General features: G+C 42.4%; 2 protein-coding genes across 4 annotated transcripts in view; one reads left to right on the forward strand and one right to left on the reverse strand.

Annotated features, from left to right (window-relative positions):
- The window catches only part of HERC4 (HECT and RLD domain containing E3 ubiquitin protein ligase 4), a 50480-nt gene extending 40669 nt beyond the window's left edge, over positions 1–9811 (reverse strand). Inside the window, exons 1-3 of one of the 3 annotated variants that reach the window (XR_010794126.1) lie at positions 9603–9811; positions 5397–5493; positions 3899–4186 (exon numbers count right to left, since the gene is read on the reverse strand). Coding sequence is in view for 2 of the 3 variants with exons in the window: in XM_066621638.1 (XP_066477735.1) it covers positions 3899–4124 (226 nt within the window). In the remaining variant the exon portion in view is untranslated. Of the gene's footprint in view, positions 1–3898; positions 4187–5396; positions 5494–9454; positions 9470–9602 lie in introns of those variants that run through there. The other 2 variants (XM_066621638.1, XM_066621639.1) reach the window with 2 other exon arrangements.
- A 6872-nt stretch (positions 9812–16683) lies between these two features.
- Positions 16684–17202, forward strand: part of MYPN (myopalladin) — an 80539-nt gene continuing 80020 nt past the window's right edge. Inside the window, exon 1 of the mRNA XM_066619480.1 lies at positions 16684–16740. The gene's annotated coding sequence lies outside the window, so the exon portion shown is untranslated. The remainder of the gene's footprint in view (positions 16741–17202) is intronic.

The raw sequence follows: 17202 nt of genomic DNA on the forward strand, positions 1-17202 counted from the left end.
GAGATATTTCACTCTGGTTCTCTGCAATGCATTCAGCTCAAAATTCCACATCCAACGGTATATAACACAATGGGGTTACTGCTAACCACCGCGATTTTAGTGTGTCAAACCCCAGTGCAGCCCAAACCCCCCTAGCAATGCCACTGTCCAGTCGGGTCTGGAGGGCATTCTGAGGGCCAAAAACCAGAAGTCATCTGCTGATTTGAACATCCGTGGATTTTGGTATCTGCTCCTTTTGGTATAAATTCCTATATTTTGGTTCTGAGAAAAGAACCACTGCAGATAAAAAGGGCCACCCGGTATATTCTACATATTATAAGTCACAAACTCAAGTGATTAAATGCCCATCACACTGTACAGGAAATGGGGTCACCCGGTAGACAAAATAGTGGGTTCCATGCACTCAGAGAACTTTCTACCTAGGCAGAAGCAGACAGATAAAAAAAATAGCCTGATATGACCTAAACGTGCTAAAAGATATGACCTAAACCACCAGGAGCCATGGAATGTTGAGGTGTCAGTTTGGGGGGGAACCACCACAAAATACCTTAGCTCAGTGTTTCTCAAACTGTGGGTCGGGACCCACTAGGTGGGTCATGAGCCAATTTCAGGTGGGTCCCCATTTATTTCAACATTTTATTTTTAATATATTAGACTTGATGCTACCATGGTATGCGACTACAATTGGGGAAATGTTACAGATCTGTACTTTTAACAAGCTACTATATATATATTCTTTTAACAATGATAGTCAATGGGACTCCTGAGTAAGCGTGGGTAGGACTACAGCCTAGGATTGTTAAAAATTTCCCTGCTTGATGATGTTACTTCCAGTCATGACATCATTTCTGATGGGTTCAGACAGATTCTCATTCTAAAAAGTGGGTCCCAGTGCTAAATGTGTGAGAACCACTGCCTTAGATGTAGAGAAGAGGGAATTGGCCTGCCTGGACCTAGACATTAGGATCAGGGAAATACAACATTTTGTTGCATATCTCACTTATATACACCAATAGCGAATTCAGGTGGTACAGCATTATCAAACTGCAAGTAAAATGGAGCCACCCTCAAAATACAGTAGTGATTCCTATATACTAGGGGGACTGCTATAGTGGAAACACACAATTCCCTGAGGAGTTAGGGAAGCCGGGAAAACTTGGAGGGAGGAAGGAGAAAGGACCAACTAAACTAACTGGCTGGCTGATGAACAAATGGACTGGCTGGCAGACGGATGAACAGACAACAAACTGGTGGACTGATTCACAGATTAGCTAACAGACTAACCAACTGGCTAATGGACTGACTGCATGGTAAAGTAGCTGAACAAGAAACTGCTGAGTGGTGGAGAGCTGAGAGGGTGCTTGTGGGCCCCTCACCCAGAAAGCATAAAATGTTCACTTGACAGTACATAAGGGGGAGACAACTAACAATAATGTTTCCTGGCTGCTTTTCAACAAGAAGTCTCTGATCTGGTTTACATGGAAAATAGATGAAGATGGTTTCTTGTTCCAGACAGCTTACAATCTGAACATTTAATAACTGAACATTTGATAATTGTAAGGAGGTAATTTAAAGTCATTGAAATGTTGTGAACAGAAGTGTTCTGTTATCCACATTGAACAGAAGTGTTCTTTTGTGGATATCTCTGGTTTTCAGAAGCTCCACTAAATTCTGAAAACACTTTGATGAAGTAGTAGTTGCACAGACCGCCATTCTCATTCCATGAAATACTCTAAGCCAATTCAACTGACCAATTTTTTTAAAGACAAAACCATCCCATGTTTATTTCAGTTTCTGCCACTGGTGTTGTAAATATTCTAACACATACGAGCATTGTTTCATATGAGATTTTATACCTGTGAATAAATATCCTAATACAAGACACTAACATGTATCAGCTGTGACTACTCCTTTCAAAACTCTTATAATAGATGCATGAGAAAGAGTTTTACAAACATACTTGATGAGTATCTTGAAGGGAAAACCCATGTCTGAATAAATAGTAATCCCTCATATTTGACCATAATACATACAATGCAGGTCTATTCCAAAGTAGAGAATTTCTCATATGAAGCAACTTTAACACATTAAGACCACAGTTCACTATCTCCCTGGCTCAAACCAAATTTCAAAAATATTTCCAGGATACAACGTAAGATTTCTTTAAAAGTATACACTTTTCTTTCTTTATCAGTATGTTTGCTATAAGGACTTTTCATTTATCTATGCTGGATATATTAAGACTAAAGAGAGACTTAATAATCCATACCAAAATTTTTGATATAAGGTCCAGGAATAGTGGAGAAAATCAAAGGACCAAGGGTCCAAGTCTAAACAGTGCGCACTGGCTCGGCGCCGGCACGAATTGTTGCAAATGTGCTATAAAACATGTTTGCAAGCCCTTAGTGCTGGCATGGGGGGAGGGGGGGAGGTGTTCCGGGGCAGAGGGAAGTGTGCTTGGGGAGGGAGTGAAGCGGGAGGTAGGTAGGATGGGTGGAGCTAAGCTCTGTGTCAGGCTGCGTGCCCAACACAGAGGCTCTTGATTCTATGGTAGCCCAATGGCTGCTGCAGTATCGAGTAGCCCCATTGCAGGGCTACTTCCCTTAGCCAGGGAAAGGGGATGAAAGTCAGCAGCTCCTGTGCAATGGGCAGCTCAAGATTGGGCTGCAAGTCCCTTGTGGAGGCAAGGTTTATCTCCCTGCAGTATCTCCCAGGGCTACTTTGCGCCCTGGAAACATACAAGGGGATGAATTTGATTTGCATGGCCAGGAATGGCATCTAGGAGTTTGAGATCAAATATTGGATTTCTCCCAATGGTAGGACAGAGATCCAGAAGCACCCCTTTTCTCTGGAGTGGGGAAGCACTCTTCAGGACCTTTGGAGGACAGCTCAGGAAGAGGCACTTTTTTTTGTGTGAGACTCACTGCCTGATGGGTTGCAAGTCCTCACGATTTCAAGGTCCATGCATTACACACTCCCTTTTACAGTGTATCTATTTTTGTGCTGCAATTCTTCAAATTAGTGTGAATATGGGTCACAAAGATAACAATATGGAAAATTCATGAGAAAAGTGGAAAAAAGGTGAAACGTAAGACAGTTGCTCAAAATTTACAACTAAAACACGAGGTGCTAAATCTCATTATGTGATGCTAGAACTTCTAAAACATTTTCATCACTAATATTTTATCGATACTGTATAATGTTTTTAATTGTTGTTCTATTTTATCATGCCACACAACTTTTCCTTATGGTATTAGGCATTCAGGATGATTTTGAGATTAACTTGGAATGGCTTTGGAATTTTCCCTGAAATTAAATAATTACACTTATCTAGATCAATTATTTACTAGACTAATTACTGTAATTAGTCTGTGGAACCCCTTGCCACAGTTATGATTACATCTTGCCTAGATGTTTTTAGGTGGGGACTGGTCAAATTTCTGGAGGGAAAGTCCATCACGAGTTAGTCATAACTGCAAGTTCCTGATTTTAGAAGTGGGCTACCTCAGAATGCCAGATGCAGGGGAGGGCCACAGGATGCAGGTTGTGTCTTGTCTTGTATGCTCCCTGAAGCATATGGTGGGCAACTGTAGGATACATGAAGCTGGAATCGATGGGCCTTTGGCCTGATGTTCTTATGTTCTTATCTAGATTTTTGCTGTAAAGGTCATTTTCAGGAATGGATTATACAAGGATAATGAAAGAAGAGTGTACATTGGACTAGGCCCTGTATACGTTACTGAAAGGATTTTCTCAAGCTTAGGTTAAGAAAGTTGTTTCACAAAAAAAATTAGTTCTGGATTATTGTGATGCACGAAAGTGCCAGTACTAAGCATGTAAAATTAGTACCTGCATACAGAACATAAAACCATATATCCAACAATCACTTGCTACTTACCTGGTCTTTTTCTGGATTTTTCATGTCCTAATTGTCCTAGATCATTACATCCACATGTATACACAGTCCCATCAACCAATACACACACAGTGTGCCTTAGTCCACACCCTACATCCCGAATCTTTTTGTTCAGAAAGAAGTTGCATCTTCTGGGTTCTAGCACAACTTCTTCATCAATGCCCCCCAATCCAATCTGTCCAAAAGAGGCATTTCCCCAACAGAGCATGCTGCCAGCCTTCTCTCAATGATCTGCCAGCTTCAGTGTTTAAAGATATTCTTCGTGTATCACTGTTATAAGAGGAAAATATTCAGTATCAGAATACAGGAGGCTTAGTAACTTCAGAAGGATGTGCAAGTTGCTGCCTTCTATTAATGCCACTGGCTCAAATTAAAAATACTGTAAGTCTATAGCTTTAGAACTGAAGAAAATTAATCTTGGATCACAAATGCTGTGGATTCTCTAAAATATTTATTTGACCCCTGATTCCAAAGAATTTGTCTCCTATTTTTGGTATTTTCAGATTTCTAAATATTAGAACAGTCAGCATTTCTTAGTAGGCAACTATGATTGGTATACTACTCCGAAGCAAAAAAGGATGCCAAAAGTTATCATCTGAATCACTTATTGAAACATGAAAGCAAATTAAAGAAAAAAATTCTGTTGCAGGTTGAAAAAAGTTATGTACAAGTAAAATACATGATACCTTACCAAGAGTTGTTCTAACAGAAGGTATCACGTAAGCCACCTTATACTCTGTTTGTAAATATACCCTGATATCTAGGAAAAGCAAGACCAGAATAACTGATCTAGCAAGGACATATTGTCTCACATAACTCTTTCCTCTTTGTAATCAACAACAGCTCTAGATGGCTACAGACTGGCTTAAAGTATTAATCAGTCCCAACAAGACTATGATCACAGAGAATGACTTGAATCCCACATATAGGAGGGCCCCCACACCCACAGATTCAGTTACCCCTGGATTGGGTCCCCCCCAGGCACGCCCTCTGGATGCAAGGGGAGCTCTGATCCCCTTGTTTCCGGAAGGGCTTCTGAGCTCAGCGGAGGCCATGGACATCCATCTAAGGTCTCTGCCAGGCTCAGATTAATGCTTAAAAATAGAAAAAAGGCACATTCCATTTTGCAAGGAAAACCAAAACTGCCAATTTTTTCCTACTTTTAAACATTTGGAGGTATAGGGAGCCCTGGGGAGGGCTCCCCAGACCTCCCAGGACAATAGCACTTGCTCCTGATAAGTAAAAATCTCCCGTCCCTGGCAGCAGCACGATCGTGTTGCTGGCTTGGCCCCTCCCCCCCACAAACTTTGAAGAGTTTGAGAAACTCAGCCTTATGGATAAAGGTTTCATCTAAAAGTGGGAAGCTAAGAGGCCTGGCAGATTGCTCCAAAGAGAAAATTGCACCATTAAGGTTTCATCACTAAGAAGGCCCTGTCCCGGGTATCTGTCTCAAATAAGACAGCAGTTAAATATAGTCTACCACATTTAGAAGACACTCAAGATGGTGCTGCCTTGAGTTGGAACACACTTCTCATGGATTAATCTTCACATCCATGCCAATAGCAGCAAGTTATAATCTGTGTTACAAGAAAAGAAATACAAAAAGTTATAAGAATCCAAGCAATAATCCCTCTGATTAATTTTTTCAATTAGATTAGCACCTACAGAGTAATTTTGAAAGAGCCACTAGGAAAAAAGGCACTGCAATTTTAAGAATTCTCTTTTATGCATCCAGATATATGAAGGGGGGGAATGAATAGCCATTTTGCAAATGCCTTGGGTCACCATCATATATACACTTACCTGGGTGTAAGGCCCACTGAACTGATTGGGTCTTACTTCTGAAAGGATATGCATAGGATTGTGTTCCTAAGCAACTAATAGCCCAGTCCTATCTTGAAATGGGTGCAGAGGCCTCCCCACCTTTACAGGATACTCAGACAGATCCAGAGAAGTTGAGGGAACACAGCCAACAACCTACAATACAGCTGCAAAGCACCTGTTCATTTTTCATTTCTAAGATTCCACCAAATATGCAACATTTTCTAATGGATCATTATGTTTTTCCAAAAATTACAGTTTCCATGATTGGCAACAGTGGAAAGTGGACTTCATCAGTAGCACAAGGCAAATAAGAACTTACCTAGGATAATATCAGAAAAAGGCACTTTCCAATGTTATTAAAAGTAGATGCATCAGTTTTCAATAAAGAGAAATTCCTATTAAAATGGTACAAGGGCCAGCATGAAGACCTTTGCTGATATTTTCTGCCCTGATATTCTCCTAGATATTTCAAACTCTTTAGGGTTATTGTTTGGAAAAATCTGTACCTCAAAGTATCTGAAATAAAACTTCTAAAAATTAAATACCAACAGCACTTAACCAACAGCACTTGCATAGATTAACGAAGATTTATAGGAAAGAAAATTGTTGGAGATGTCCTGCCAATAAAACATATTTTATCCATATCTGGAGCATCAGATCATGAAGAAATACTGGGACTTCATACTTAAAAAAAATAAAGGTATTGCAGGTTATTGTGTTACTTTAGATGCAACTGTGATGCCATATTATTATTAGGAAATCTGAAATGCCTGATTAAATCATTAGATTTGCAACCTGGTTGCATTAACTAAAGGGAGCTACTTCATTTTATTGGAAACAATCTCCATTCCAAATCTCTGGAAGGCACTTAATGATCTGGGAAACTGCAATAATGATTAAACTTTACAAACTACATTAGGTTAACCACCACAAAATGCACACAGAAAAAAGTGGCCTTCATTTACTGGTTATGAGAACAAAGAATGCAATGACCATCTAATTTCTCTTTTCTGATTAATTTGGGTTGTTTTTGTTTTCCCATTCTGCAATATATTTAAAATGCATGGTGTAGTGGTTTGAGAGTTAGACCTGGAAGAGTCAGGTTCAAATCCCTATTCAGTCATGAAGCTTCCTGAGTGACCTTGGGCCAGTAACTAACTCTCAGCCTCGCCTACCTGATAGGGTTGTTGTGAGGACAAAATGAGGGGAAAAACCATGTGCATCACCTTGAGCTCCTTAGAGGAAGGGTGGCATAGAAGTGTGAAAAATAAAAATAAGTAAATAAAATATTTATCATGCTTTGTTAAAATTTTAATAATAAGGTATTAGACAGCCTGTTATACACACAAAAGGGTCAGAGGAACTATTTAGGTGAATGACAGAATTCTTTCAGCCACACACCCAAGATCTCAGAAAAGATCTACAGTATAAACCTAGAGCTTTCCAGAAGCATAAAGCACAATTGCATTACACATGATGAATCATCATTGCTACTTCACTTACTTATAGCAGAGCAATGCACTTTATTCAGAATGAACACTAACAAACTCCATCTGTCTACATTTTACACAGAACAGACACACAGAGAGAGAATTTGGATGGTGGCGAGTGTCAAAGTCTGTTCTTGTGCTACTTTTAAAAATAACATTGAGTCTCGTGTCTTATGAAGCATGAAGTAAGTGCTGATGACGCATGAGGTGCTGACATGATGACATCAGCAACACTTACTTCCAAGTCTACAGTATGCAACAGTTGAAGCTTCACGATACACCTGCATGTGGCCATTGCACTGTCACATGAATTCATATTTTTGGTAATCTGGAAAAATTAAATGGAAATAGATAGCTAGAATTCATATTATACTCCCTAGAATACACTGGTTCTTTTTCAGAACCATATGGAATTCAAACAACACTGAACGAAGCCTTCAAACAACGTTTAACTCCAATTTCACAGCCTTGATTATAAAACCACTGATTACAAGATTCTGGTACAAAACACGGATCTCAAACTTAACACACTTTATGCACTTCTGACCAGAGGAAACAGAGGAGATTTTGGTCTCAGACTTTGGTCTGAGATCTTGAGGTTCTGAAATATTATGTATTAAGTGGTCTAATGTGGTGAGAAAATAATCCACAAGCATTAGATTGGGGAACAGTGAGCTTACAATCCTATGCAAACCTATTTGAAAACAAGTCTTACTAAATTAAATGGGACTTGCATCTGAACAGTTTGGTTGCATGGCTTATAAAAGGGCAGCCCGTCAGTACTTGGCTGACAGCTATGTGGTGGGTGGTAGGGAACCACAGAACAGGACAAACAACAAGCTTACAGAAGTCAGCCCTACAGTTTGGAGGAGGTTGATAGAGTGTGTGAAAGAAAACATCCACTGAATCTGGCTACACAGCTCAAATCTTAACCCACCTAAATGGCATACTTTAAAAATGCATGGCTGATAATAGGAAAGAGGCTTGTCTGGATAATGCTATAAACCAGTGTTTCTCAATGTTTGTCCTCTGCTGTACCACTTCACATGGTCCATCTATTCAAAGTACCACTGGAAGTAACTAGCAATGACATGATCGCTAGTTACTTCTGGGTTGGGAGGCGAGATGTGACATGACAAACACCAATAAGAGGCCCAGGATGGACAGGAGGGCTTTTTTGAATGTGGAAAAGCATGTTTTACAGTTCTGCCCACCAAGCTGAGACTCCTACTGCTGGCTGGTGTGTCATGTTCCTGGTCTGGCTGCCAGGCAGCAGGTGTCCAGGAGTCCCATGAGTACTACCAGACACCACCTCAAGTACCACTGGTGGTACCTGTACCACTGGTTGAGAAACACTGCTGTAAACAGAGGTGAGCCTTCTGGTCCCTTCCAGAATATTTCAAGCCCTTTCCCTGATTTTTCAGTTCTCATTTTAAAAAAAACAAAAGTCTCCAACCTGTAGGCATTGAAGTAAAAGGAAGCAAGTAGGCAGCAAACCTCCTCCACCTCACCAGGCAGCAAACCTCTTCTAGCCTTTCTGTGCTCTGGCAATATATGCAAAGGTACTGGAATAACTTGACACCCCACCCCCCAGGCATTCAAAACTTATCCTATTAATGTTAAAGAATCTACATAGCTGACTGTATTCAGGCTCTGGCTCTTTTGCGCAGAACCATGCACTCACACACCACCACCCTTGGCATCCCCCCTCCCCAACATTACTAGGCAACAGGCCGGAGAGCCCCATCCTATGCATGTCTACTCAGAAGAAAGGCCCATTATAGTCAATGGGTCTTACTCCCAGTTAAGTGTGGATAGGATTGCAGCCCCAAAACCCAATCCTATGCATGTCTACTCAGAAGAAAGGCCCATTATAGTCAATGGGTCTTACTCCCAGTTAAGTGTGGATAGGATTGCAGCCCCAAAACCCAATCCTATGCATGTCTACTCAGAAGAAAGGCCCATTATAGTCAGTGGGGCTTACTCCCAGGTAAGCGTGGACAGGACTGTAGCCTGAGTCTCATTTCAGAGAGGCGAATCTTTCCCCAGCAACCCCCCCTTCACCAGCCTCGGGTGGGCGGGCTGGAGCTGTCAAAGTCCAGGCTCGGTGCCTGCCCTGCCCTCCGTACAAGAGGCGCTCGCCCCTCGCCCGCCACGTGGGGCTTCCGGAGGACGAGCCCCGCCCGCAGGAGGCAGCGCTTGAGGCTGCACCCGGGGAGCCCACCTCGGCCCTGGCCGGGGACTGAGCCAGAGCCGCCCGCGTCAAGCCCGGCTCCACCCTCAGCCCATCTTCCAGACCCCCGCCGGCCACCCCTTGCAGAACGTGCCCCGCGGGAGACGACAGCGAGGCCTCCGCGCCGGGCAGCACTCACCGCAGGCTGGCTCGGGGCGCGGGGACCGACGGGCGCCTCCCTCGGCGCGGAGGCTCTGCAGCCAGCGGCTCCGGAAGGGAAGGCGGGCGCGCCAGTCAAGTGGGCGGCCGGAGGCAGCAGAGAACAGGCCCACGAGCGCCGGCTGGGCTCTCGCAGTGCGCAAGCGCCTCGCCCCCTTGCGTAGGGGAGCGGGCGGGGGGCTCCGCCCCGGCGCTGTCGGCCCTTCCCCTGCCCACCCACGAGGGGGGACCACCGTGCTCAGGCGCAGCCGTCTCACCTGCGGGGGCAGAAAGCACCTCAAGGCGTCGGGAAAGAGGCGCTACACCCCAAGCCTAGGCGTGTCTACTCAGAAGTGAGGCCCACTGAGTTCAGCGGGGCTGACTCCCAGGAAAGCATTGCACGACTGCAGCCTTTAGAGCCCAAGCCTATCCAGATCTACTTAGAAGTAAGTCCCACTGTAGTCAGTGGGGCTTACTCCCAGGAAAGCAACGCATACCAGCATGCAATCCCAGGACTGCAGCCTTTAGAGCCCAGCCCTATGCATGTCTACTCAGAAGTAAGTCCCACTGTAGTCAATGGGGCTTACTCCCAGGTAAGTGTGCATAGGATTGCAGCCTTAGGGCTCAGTCCTCTCCAACTTTCCAGCCCTGGTGTAGCCCTGCCAATGGGGTGTGTGCTGCATCCTGTGGTGGCAGGATAGTTAGGGAGGCCTCCTCAACGTATGTCAACGTTTGTCCCCTTACCTCCTGGCTGTATTGCAGCTGCACTGGTGCTGGAAAGTTGGATAGGATTGGGCCCCTACTTCCTCAGTACTATCGACTATAGCCACCCCCACAAACACACACGTTAAGCACCTGTACTTGGAAATCCCACTGAAGTCAGTGAGGGGGCTTTGCAGTTTAGTCCTGACTGCGTGTTTATTCAGAAGTGAGTCCTAGTGTGCTCAGTGGGGCTGGCTGCTCAGTAAGTGTGCCTGAAACTGCAATTACATTGCAAGGTCGGAAGGGAAGGAACCTGCCTTTTTGGACTATGTTACTCAGCTCAGTGCCATGTATATGCAGATGGTGTTGCATAACAGGCCTGTTGTCCAATTGAAGAAACTTATTAACTAAGCATAGACCTGCATGTCCAGGGTGCCCCATGTCCTCTTTTTTAGCCTTGTGTCCTGGAAAAGAACTTTTCCCTGTTAGTGGGCCCCTATTACATATAAAATTATACATTATACGTATAATATATACGTAATATAGTTTTAAATTTAATAAGTAATATAGTGTTTAAATTAACCGCATAGAATCCATATATGAGTGTTTTAAGCTTTTATTTTGTCGCGTTCTATGGGGTTTTTTTGGATGACCTACATTTTGGGGTACCTTGTTCTCTTTTGCGGTTATGACATCTGGTCACCCTGTGAATGAGTAAAAGTAGCTCTGAACATTCGAATTTGTATATTTATGAATATGCACACACCCATCACATGAGCCACCATCTTAGAACAGTCTATGTTCCCCTGCTGTCCCCCATTTATTTTTATAAGTACAGTACTTGCATTAAAAATAATTACCTTTTCAAAAAAAATCAGCTAGTGATTGGAGAGGGATATTTTTACTTGATCAAAATGTCTTTAAATGGTTAAATAATGTCAGTAAGCAACAATAGATTGTATTTAGAATTGCTCCACAGACCTGTATCTGTTGGTGTGCTCTATCATGGGAAACAAAGCTCTTCACTAAATAGTCTTTACTTTCTTGTTGTGCCTGATGAGGAATTCAGAAGAATTCAAAACTTTGCAGACTCCTGCTGCAAAAGTTGAAAAGCCAACAGCCAGCCTGCCTGCAGCAACCAGTGGGAACCCAGTAGCTTCAAGATGCAGTTGCTGGCCCACCCCTCCCAGTCAGTCCCCTATGACTTTGCAGATTCTAGCATGGGCAGCCAAACAACCAGTGCAGCTAGTCACATCGCACACTCATGGGTTAACATGAAATGTCATGACAGCCCTGCTGGGAGGAGGGAGTCAGCCCCCATACTTGGGAGCCTCCCTCCCAGATGCTGTCCAACCACCTATGCAAGCCAATAACAACAGTGACCAGGTTGCACCTGTCAGTCCTGAGTTCCTCATCCTGTCACCTCACCTCAGCCTGCTCTGGAAAGCCATGTCCATGCTATTGCAGGCCATGCCATGCCCCTCATTTATGGTGTTATATCTTGCTCACCACTGGCATCCATCCCACCGGTGGAGATACTTCTCAGACCCCATGGGAAGCTAACAGCATGCAGCAACCTGCATGAGCCCAGCAACTGCTTGGCAAGGTTGCCAACCTATTCATTCCAGTCAGGTCCCTGTGGCTATGCAAACACCATGACAGACAGGAACCAACATGGTGCAGACTGACTCTGCTGCCACTTGTTACTATATTTGTTGTGGAATCCCAGCATTTCTCTTTTCCATAGATATTTAATGTCTTCCAAGGAGTTAAATAGGATTATACAACCATTTAAAAACAATTATCGTTAAGGTTTAATTATGTAGAAAACTGAACTTTCACTAACAAATATTTCCAAATGGTCTCTGGAATGTTATTATTTAGAATATTTATATATGACTTTTCTACAAAAAACAGTTCAGAGTGGTTTCAATTTGAATATATTTGTTTAGTGAAATTTCATGTTGAACTTTATTTCATTTTGCTGCAAAAGGTTGATGACATTTTTTTCTGCTTTATAACACTCCATATGAACCTTTGCTAAACTATTCTTATTTATCTAATAATTCTATTTTGTACCAAATCAAAAAACACCAACAGGTTTTCCCATTATTACCAGAGTGGAAGATTAAAAGTTCAATTTAGGTAAACATCTAGATCAGTAGTTCCCTGGGGAGCCATGGAACCAGCCAGGGGAGCTGCAGAATCCTTGCAAAAAATCTGCCACCTTATATAATGTATAGGAATATAGCCCTAATGGTGAACTGCAGCCAATGGCCCGATAGGTCAAGGGAACTGCCTGTCTAAAATGTTTGGGAACCACTGATCTAGAGGATTTTTTCTCTCTGTTATGTGTATCTCATGTTGCTAGAATTGCTTCTATAATGTTGTCAGATGCATATCACTTTTTCTAGCTCTTTTTATTGATAACAAATTATCTAATGGAATCTCACCATACCATTTCAATGCATTCTCATACAATGCATTCTCAAATTTCAGACATCTAAACAAACCTACTTGCATGGTAATATCTCCATATTCATGGAATGGCTAGCCCTTCCTCTTCCCAAGGTCTCCAAGCAGAGCCTTCATTGTATCTTCTTGTTTTCCTGTATGAATGTTGAAAATAATTGTTGCTTCTCTTTCAAAATCTTTGGAGTACTGGCACAAAATAGTACTGGCACATTCTGTAATTAAAAAAAAACAACCCTAAAAAAAAATCCTGAAACAACCTACATCACATATTTTCTGCCTAAATAGGAACATTTTCAAATGAGCCAGAATTCAATAACTGTTTACATCTGTTTTATAAAATTGATTGAAATTCATATGCATGTTTTTATAGTTGCTGGAAAAGAAGAGTTTCATACCTCCCCCCCCCCCCAGCACTGGACTTGCTACAATGCATTATTGTTTTTTTGCACTGGATAGGCAGAGATGTAACTAGGGTGGAGCCTGAGGGGCATCAGCCCCAGGCGCTATGTCAAAGGTGACTCATGACTGCCCTCAGACTCCACCCTAGTTATGGAGGAGGTGCTGGCAGCTTTGCACTCCCCATTCCTTCTCCTTTAAAGGGAAACCTCCACAGAGAATGAATGGGAGTGTGTGTGAAGCCACCACCAACCCCTTCTCAGGGAGAACCTGGAAGTGATATCAGTATATCACATGGTGCCAGGGCACCTTGGGCACAAGGGCAGTTAGTTACAACTCTGTGGATGGGACTTTTTTGTCTCCCATCTGTTGAATGGGAACTACCATTTTAAAGCTAGAATGCATCTTGGGTATCATTCTATAATAGGAAATAATTCTGGATATCAGTTTGCACAGAGTAAACAGGAATATCTGTATACAAGTTCACTTGTTTGTGGAACAGTATCTTCCATCTATTTCCTCCAGTTGTCTTCCGCATGCCTGTGTTTTAATTCTGCTTATATGAAATATAACCAGTGGATGCAGTTCCTTCCAGGTAGCAGTGTCTTTGCTTACAGGCAGAGGGAACCAAACTCTCAACCTTATACTACAAAACCGATAGCATAATTGTTATCAAGTCCTATGGAATCAAGACAATGTAATAAAATCACCTTCAGCATTAACTTTCTTTTTGCCAATCTAAAGTGGCTTTAAAGCATTAAAGAAATACAATGATTTGTCATTACAAGACGAGGACTCACTTTATAATCTTGCTGAGTAACAGCAATAGTATAGTCTTCAGTTACCAATCCTGACAGTTGTGGATTGTCTCCAGTATAGCATAAGAACTGGTTCACATAGATATTCCCCTTGCACCCTGCGCTTTATATTACACATTTTATGAAGGGAAAAGCCAGATAGCTACACACATCTCTTCTTTGAAAAAAGCAGCATATAGTAGCTTTTATTATTGTTGTTGTTGTTGTTGTTATTAACAACAGTATTTATATACCGCTTTTCAACTAAAAGGTCACAAAGCGGTTTACAGAGAAAAATCAAATAACTGAATGGCTCCCTGTCCCAAAAGAGCTCACAATCTAAAAAGATGCAAATGAATACCAGCAGACAGCCACTAAAACAGACAGTGCTGGGGTGAAAAGTGCACAAGCTTAGGATATCATAATCATCACCAACTTGCTAATAGGCAGTATATTCACAGGTCTGGGATAAAATTATGAAACCTAAATGATCCCCTGATCAGCACATTATTCACATTTGTGAGAGACATGACTTTTTCCAATTACATTTTTGTATAAAAACCAAACAATTTTCTGACACGTTTATTTCTGCTGGAAGCTTAAAAAGGTTTTCTTCCAAATCATCGTTTCATGGTTGCATTTGAAAAGAAAGCAGACAGCACATCACCAGTTATCTTTGTAGTGTTGAAACAGTCAGATGTGAGAATGAGTCATGTTCACCATCATCATCTCACCATCTCCTCCATCATATGACTATCAAGGTTGTGTTATCTATTACACTAATATTAATATATCAATTATGTAATAAGAATCTTTATATTTTATTAAGAAACTTTGTATTTATACTCAACAAAAAAGCTCACACAGTGGTTTACAGAGAATAGCAAAGTGCCTTGCATAAGCATCACAGTGGGCATTAGAAGAATCTCCCGAATTCCCCTGTGAGTTTGTTACAAAAGCCCCCACACTATGCAGAACAGCTCCACTGGATCGAATTCTGCAGATGCAGTGGTGGCAGAGAAAAAGGCTTTCTTATTATCATTACCACAGAGAAGGTGCTAAGTTATGCTCTAGCCTACGTTTAGTCAGATTCATCTCGTCTTCCTCCACCATTGCTGCAGACATTGGCCCAACCAGACTCTATGACCTGGCCATACATGGGAGTGATTTAGAGCATTTAATAACCATTTCCCCATTCCACAGAGCAAACAGAGCAGTGGATGAATCGCTGGCCCTAGTAGCAGGAAAATCCTCCAAAGCCTTCAGGAAACCATCTGGATCAATCAGCCTCCAGGATAGACTGTCACATTTGCCCCCTGCCCTTCCAGAAATAAGGTGCCACCATCAATCTATATTCCACCAGTTAATGCAGCCATTTTCAACTGTGCCATGGCACATTGGTGTGCCGTGAGTGGTCCACAGGTGTGCCACAGGAATTTTGGGAAAGGTCATTTGTTAGTAGGGCCAATGGGCGATGTGAGCCGCCCACTGGCAGCATGGTGCACCTTGACAAATTCTAGTGGCTTGTCAGTGTGCCATGAAAAAGGTTGAAAATTGCTGAGTTAATGGTTCTGCCTTTGATCATCAGCTGTTCAGCATAGTATTGGACACCTGATGAGTGGCAGGAGAGAAACAGAACATGGAGCAGAGCTCAATGAAAAAGCAGTTGTGCTCTCTTAGGTCACCTCTGGCTTATGACAAGAGTGCTCCTTTCAGAGTTAAACCAATACCAAATAATTTGTAATACAGTACAGTATGTATTATATAGCATCATTGATGTGTATCAACTCCAGAATGGCTAAAGAAAAAGACAGGCCCCTGCTTCAAGGATCTTACAATTTAAGTTCCAACAGGGCAAAAAAAGTGAAGAGGGAGAAGAGCAAAAGCAGGGTCTTACGGGGAGAATCTGTAAGTATGCAATATAGGGCGCAATCCTAACCCCTTATGTCAGTGCTTTCCAGCACTGGCATAGCGGTGCCAGTGGGACATGTGCTGCATCCTGTAGTTGGGTGGCACTCACAGAGGCCTCCTCAAAGTAGGGGAATGTTTGTTCCCTTACCTCAGAGCTGCATTGCCCTTATGTCAGTGCTGGAAAGCACTGACATAAGGGGTTAGGATTGCACCAATAGTTGCATATATTGAAGCAGATAAGGTCTAAAGGGTCTCACAGAAAATGTGGGTTTGGAGAAGAATTTGTAGGAAGGGAGGTGGCAGCTCATGGGTGATCTGGGTGGAAGTTTCAGGCATATGGGGCAGCTAGGGAGAATGGGTGGAGTTGTTAGAGTTGGCGGAGCAAAGGTCACATGTAGGAAATAACCTGTCCCAAATAACTGTGAGCCCAATCCTAGGCATATCTACTCAGAAGTAAGTCCCCTTATAGTAAATGGGGCTTACCCCCAGGTAAGTGTCATGCAGACTGTATCCATTATTTCCTGACACTTTTTCTTGAGGATGAATGTATGGTAATTAAAAAACATTGTCATGAAGTACTAACAACAAGCAGCGTCCTACCATATATCAAAGGGAGACCACAATCATTCTCCACTCAGAAAAATAGCAGCCCAATGCAATGCCACATACTGCTGATACTAAAATGACACCATGCCTTTCCATGGCACTATGATGAACTATCCTAAAATTAGCCTTCTTACTACTTTTGTCAGGACTGCATGCAGGGAGGCAGGCAGCCTGCAGTGAGGAGAAGAAAGAGGCACAGGAGAGGACAGACCTGGGAGACACTCACACACAGGCAGGTCATGCCACTTCATGGTGAGCTGAGCTGGCTTCTATTCAAATTTCCACAATGGATTATTCAGATACAATCCATTGTGCCTAAATGTTCTGGGCTGGAGCTAGGGAAGATATTACAGTGACAGCTGAAACTACCTGAGGGTACCGGGAAAGGAACTGTTTTCCCTACCTGAGAACTGGTGGGGTGGGTAATAAGGTTACATGTACAAAGGGAAGGTGTATAAACAGAGAGGTGAAGTAATGGTTGTGGGTGGTGGTGCTGTGATACATTGCTAAAAGTCTAATAGCATTGAACACACTATTAAAGGGAAAAGAACTGATATATGAGGAAGGAAATATGTGTAAAGATTACAGCTGCAATCTTTTATTGGTCAATTAACCAAAATTTTAGTTGATTAACTACTGGAACTGAAAGTTGAGGGAATGCTTATTTTTCAAAAATATTGCAGATTTGGTAAGTTATTATGATACAGAATAAAA

Source organism: Tiliqua scincoides, chromosome 3 (assembly GCF_035046505.1).
Source record: "Tiliqua scincoides isolate rTilSci1 chromosome 3, rTilSci1.hap2, whole genome shotgun sequence".
Classification (NCBI taxonomy): domain Eukaryota; kingdom Metazoa; phylum Chordata; class Lepidosauria; order Squamata; family Scincidae; genus Tiliqua; species Tiliqua scincoides.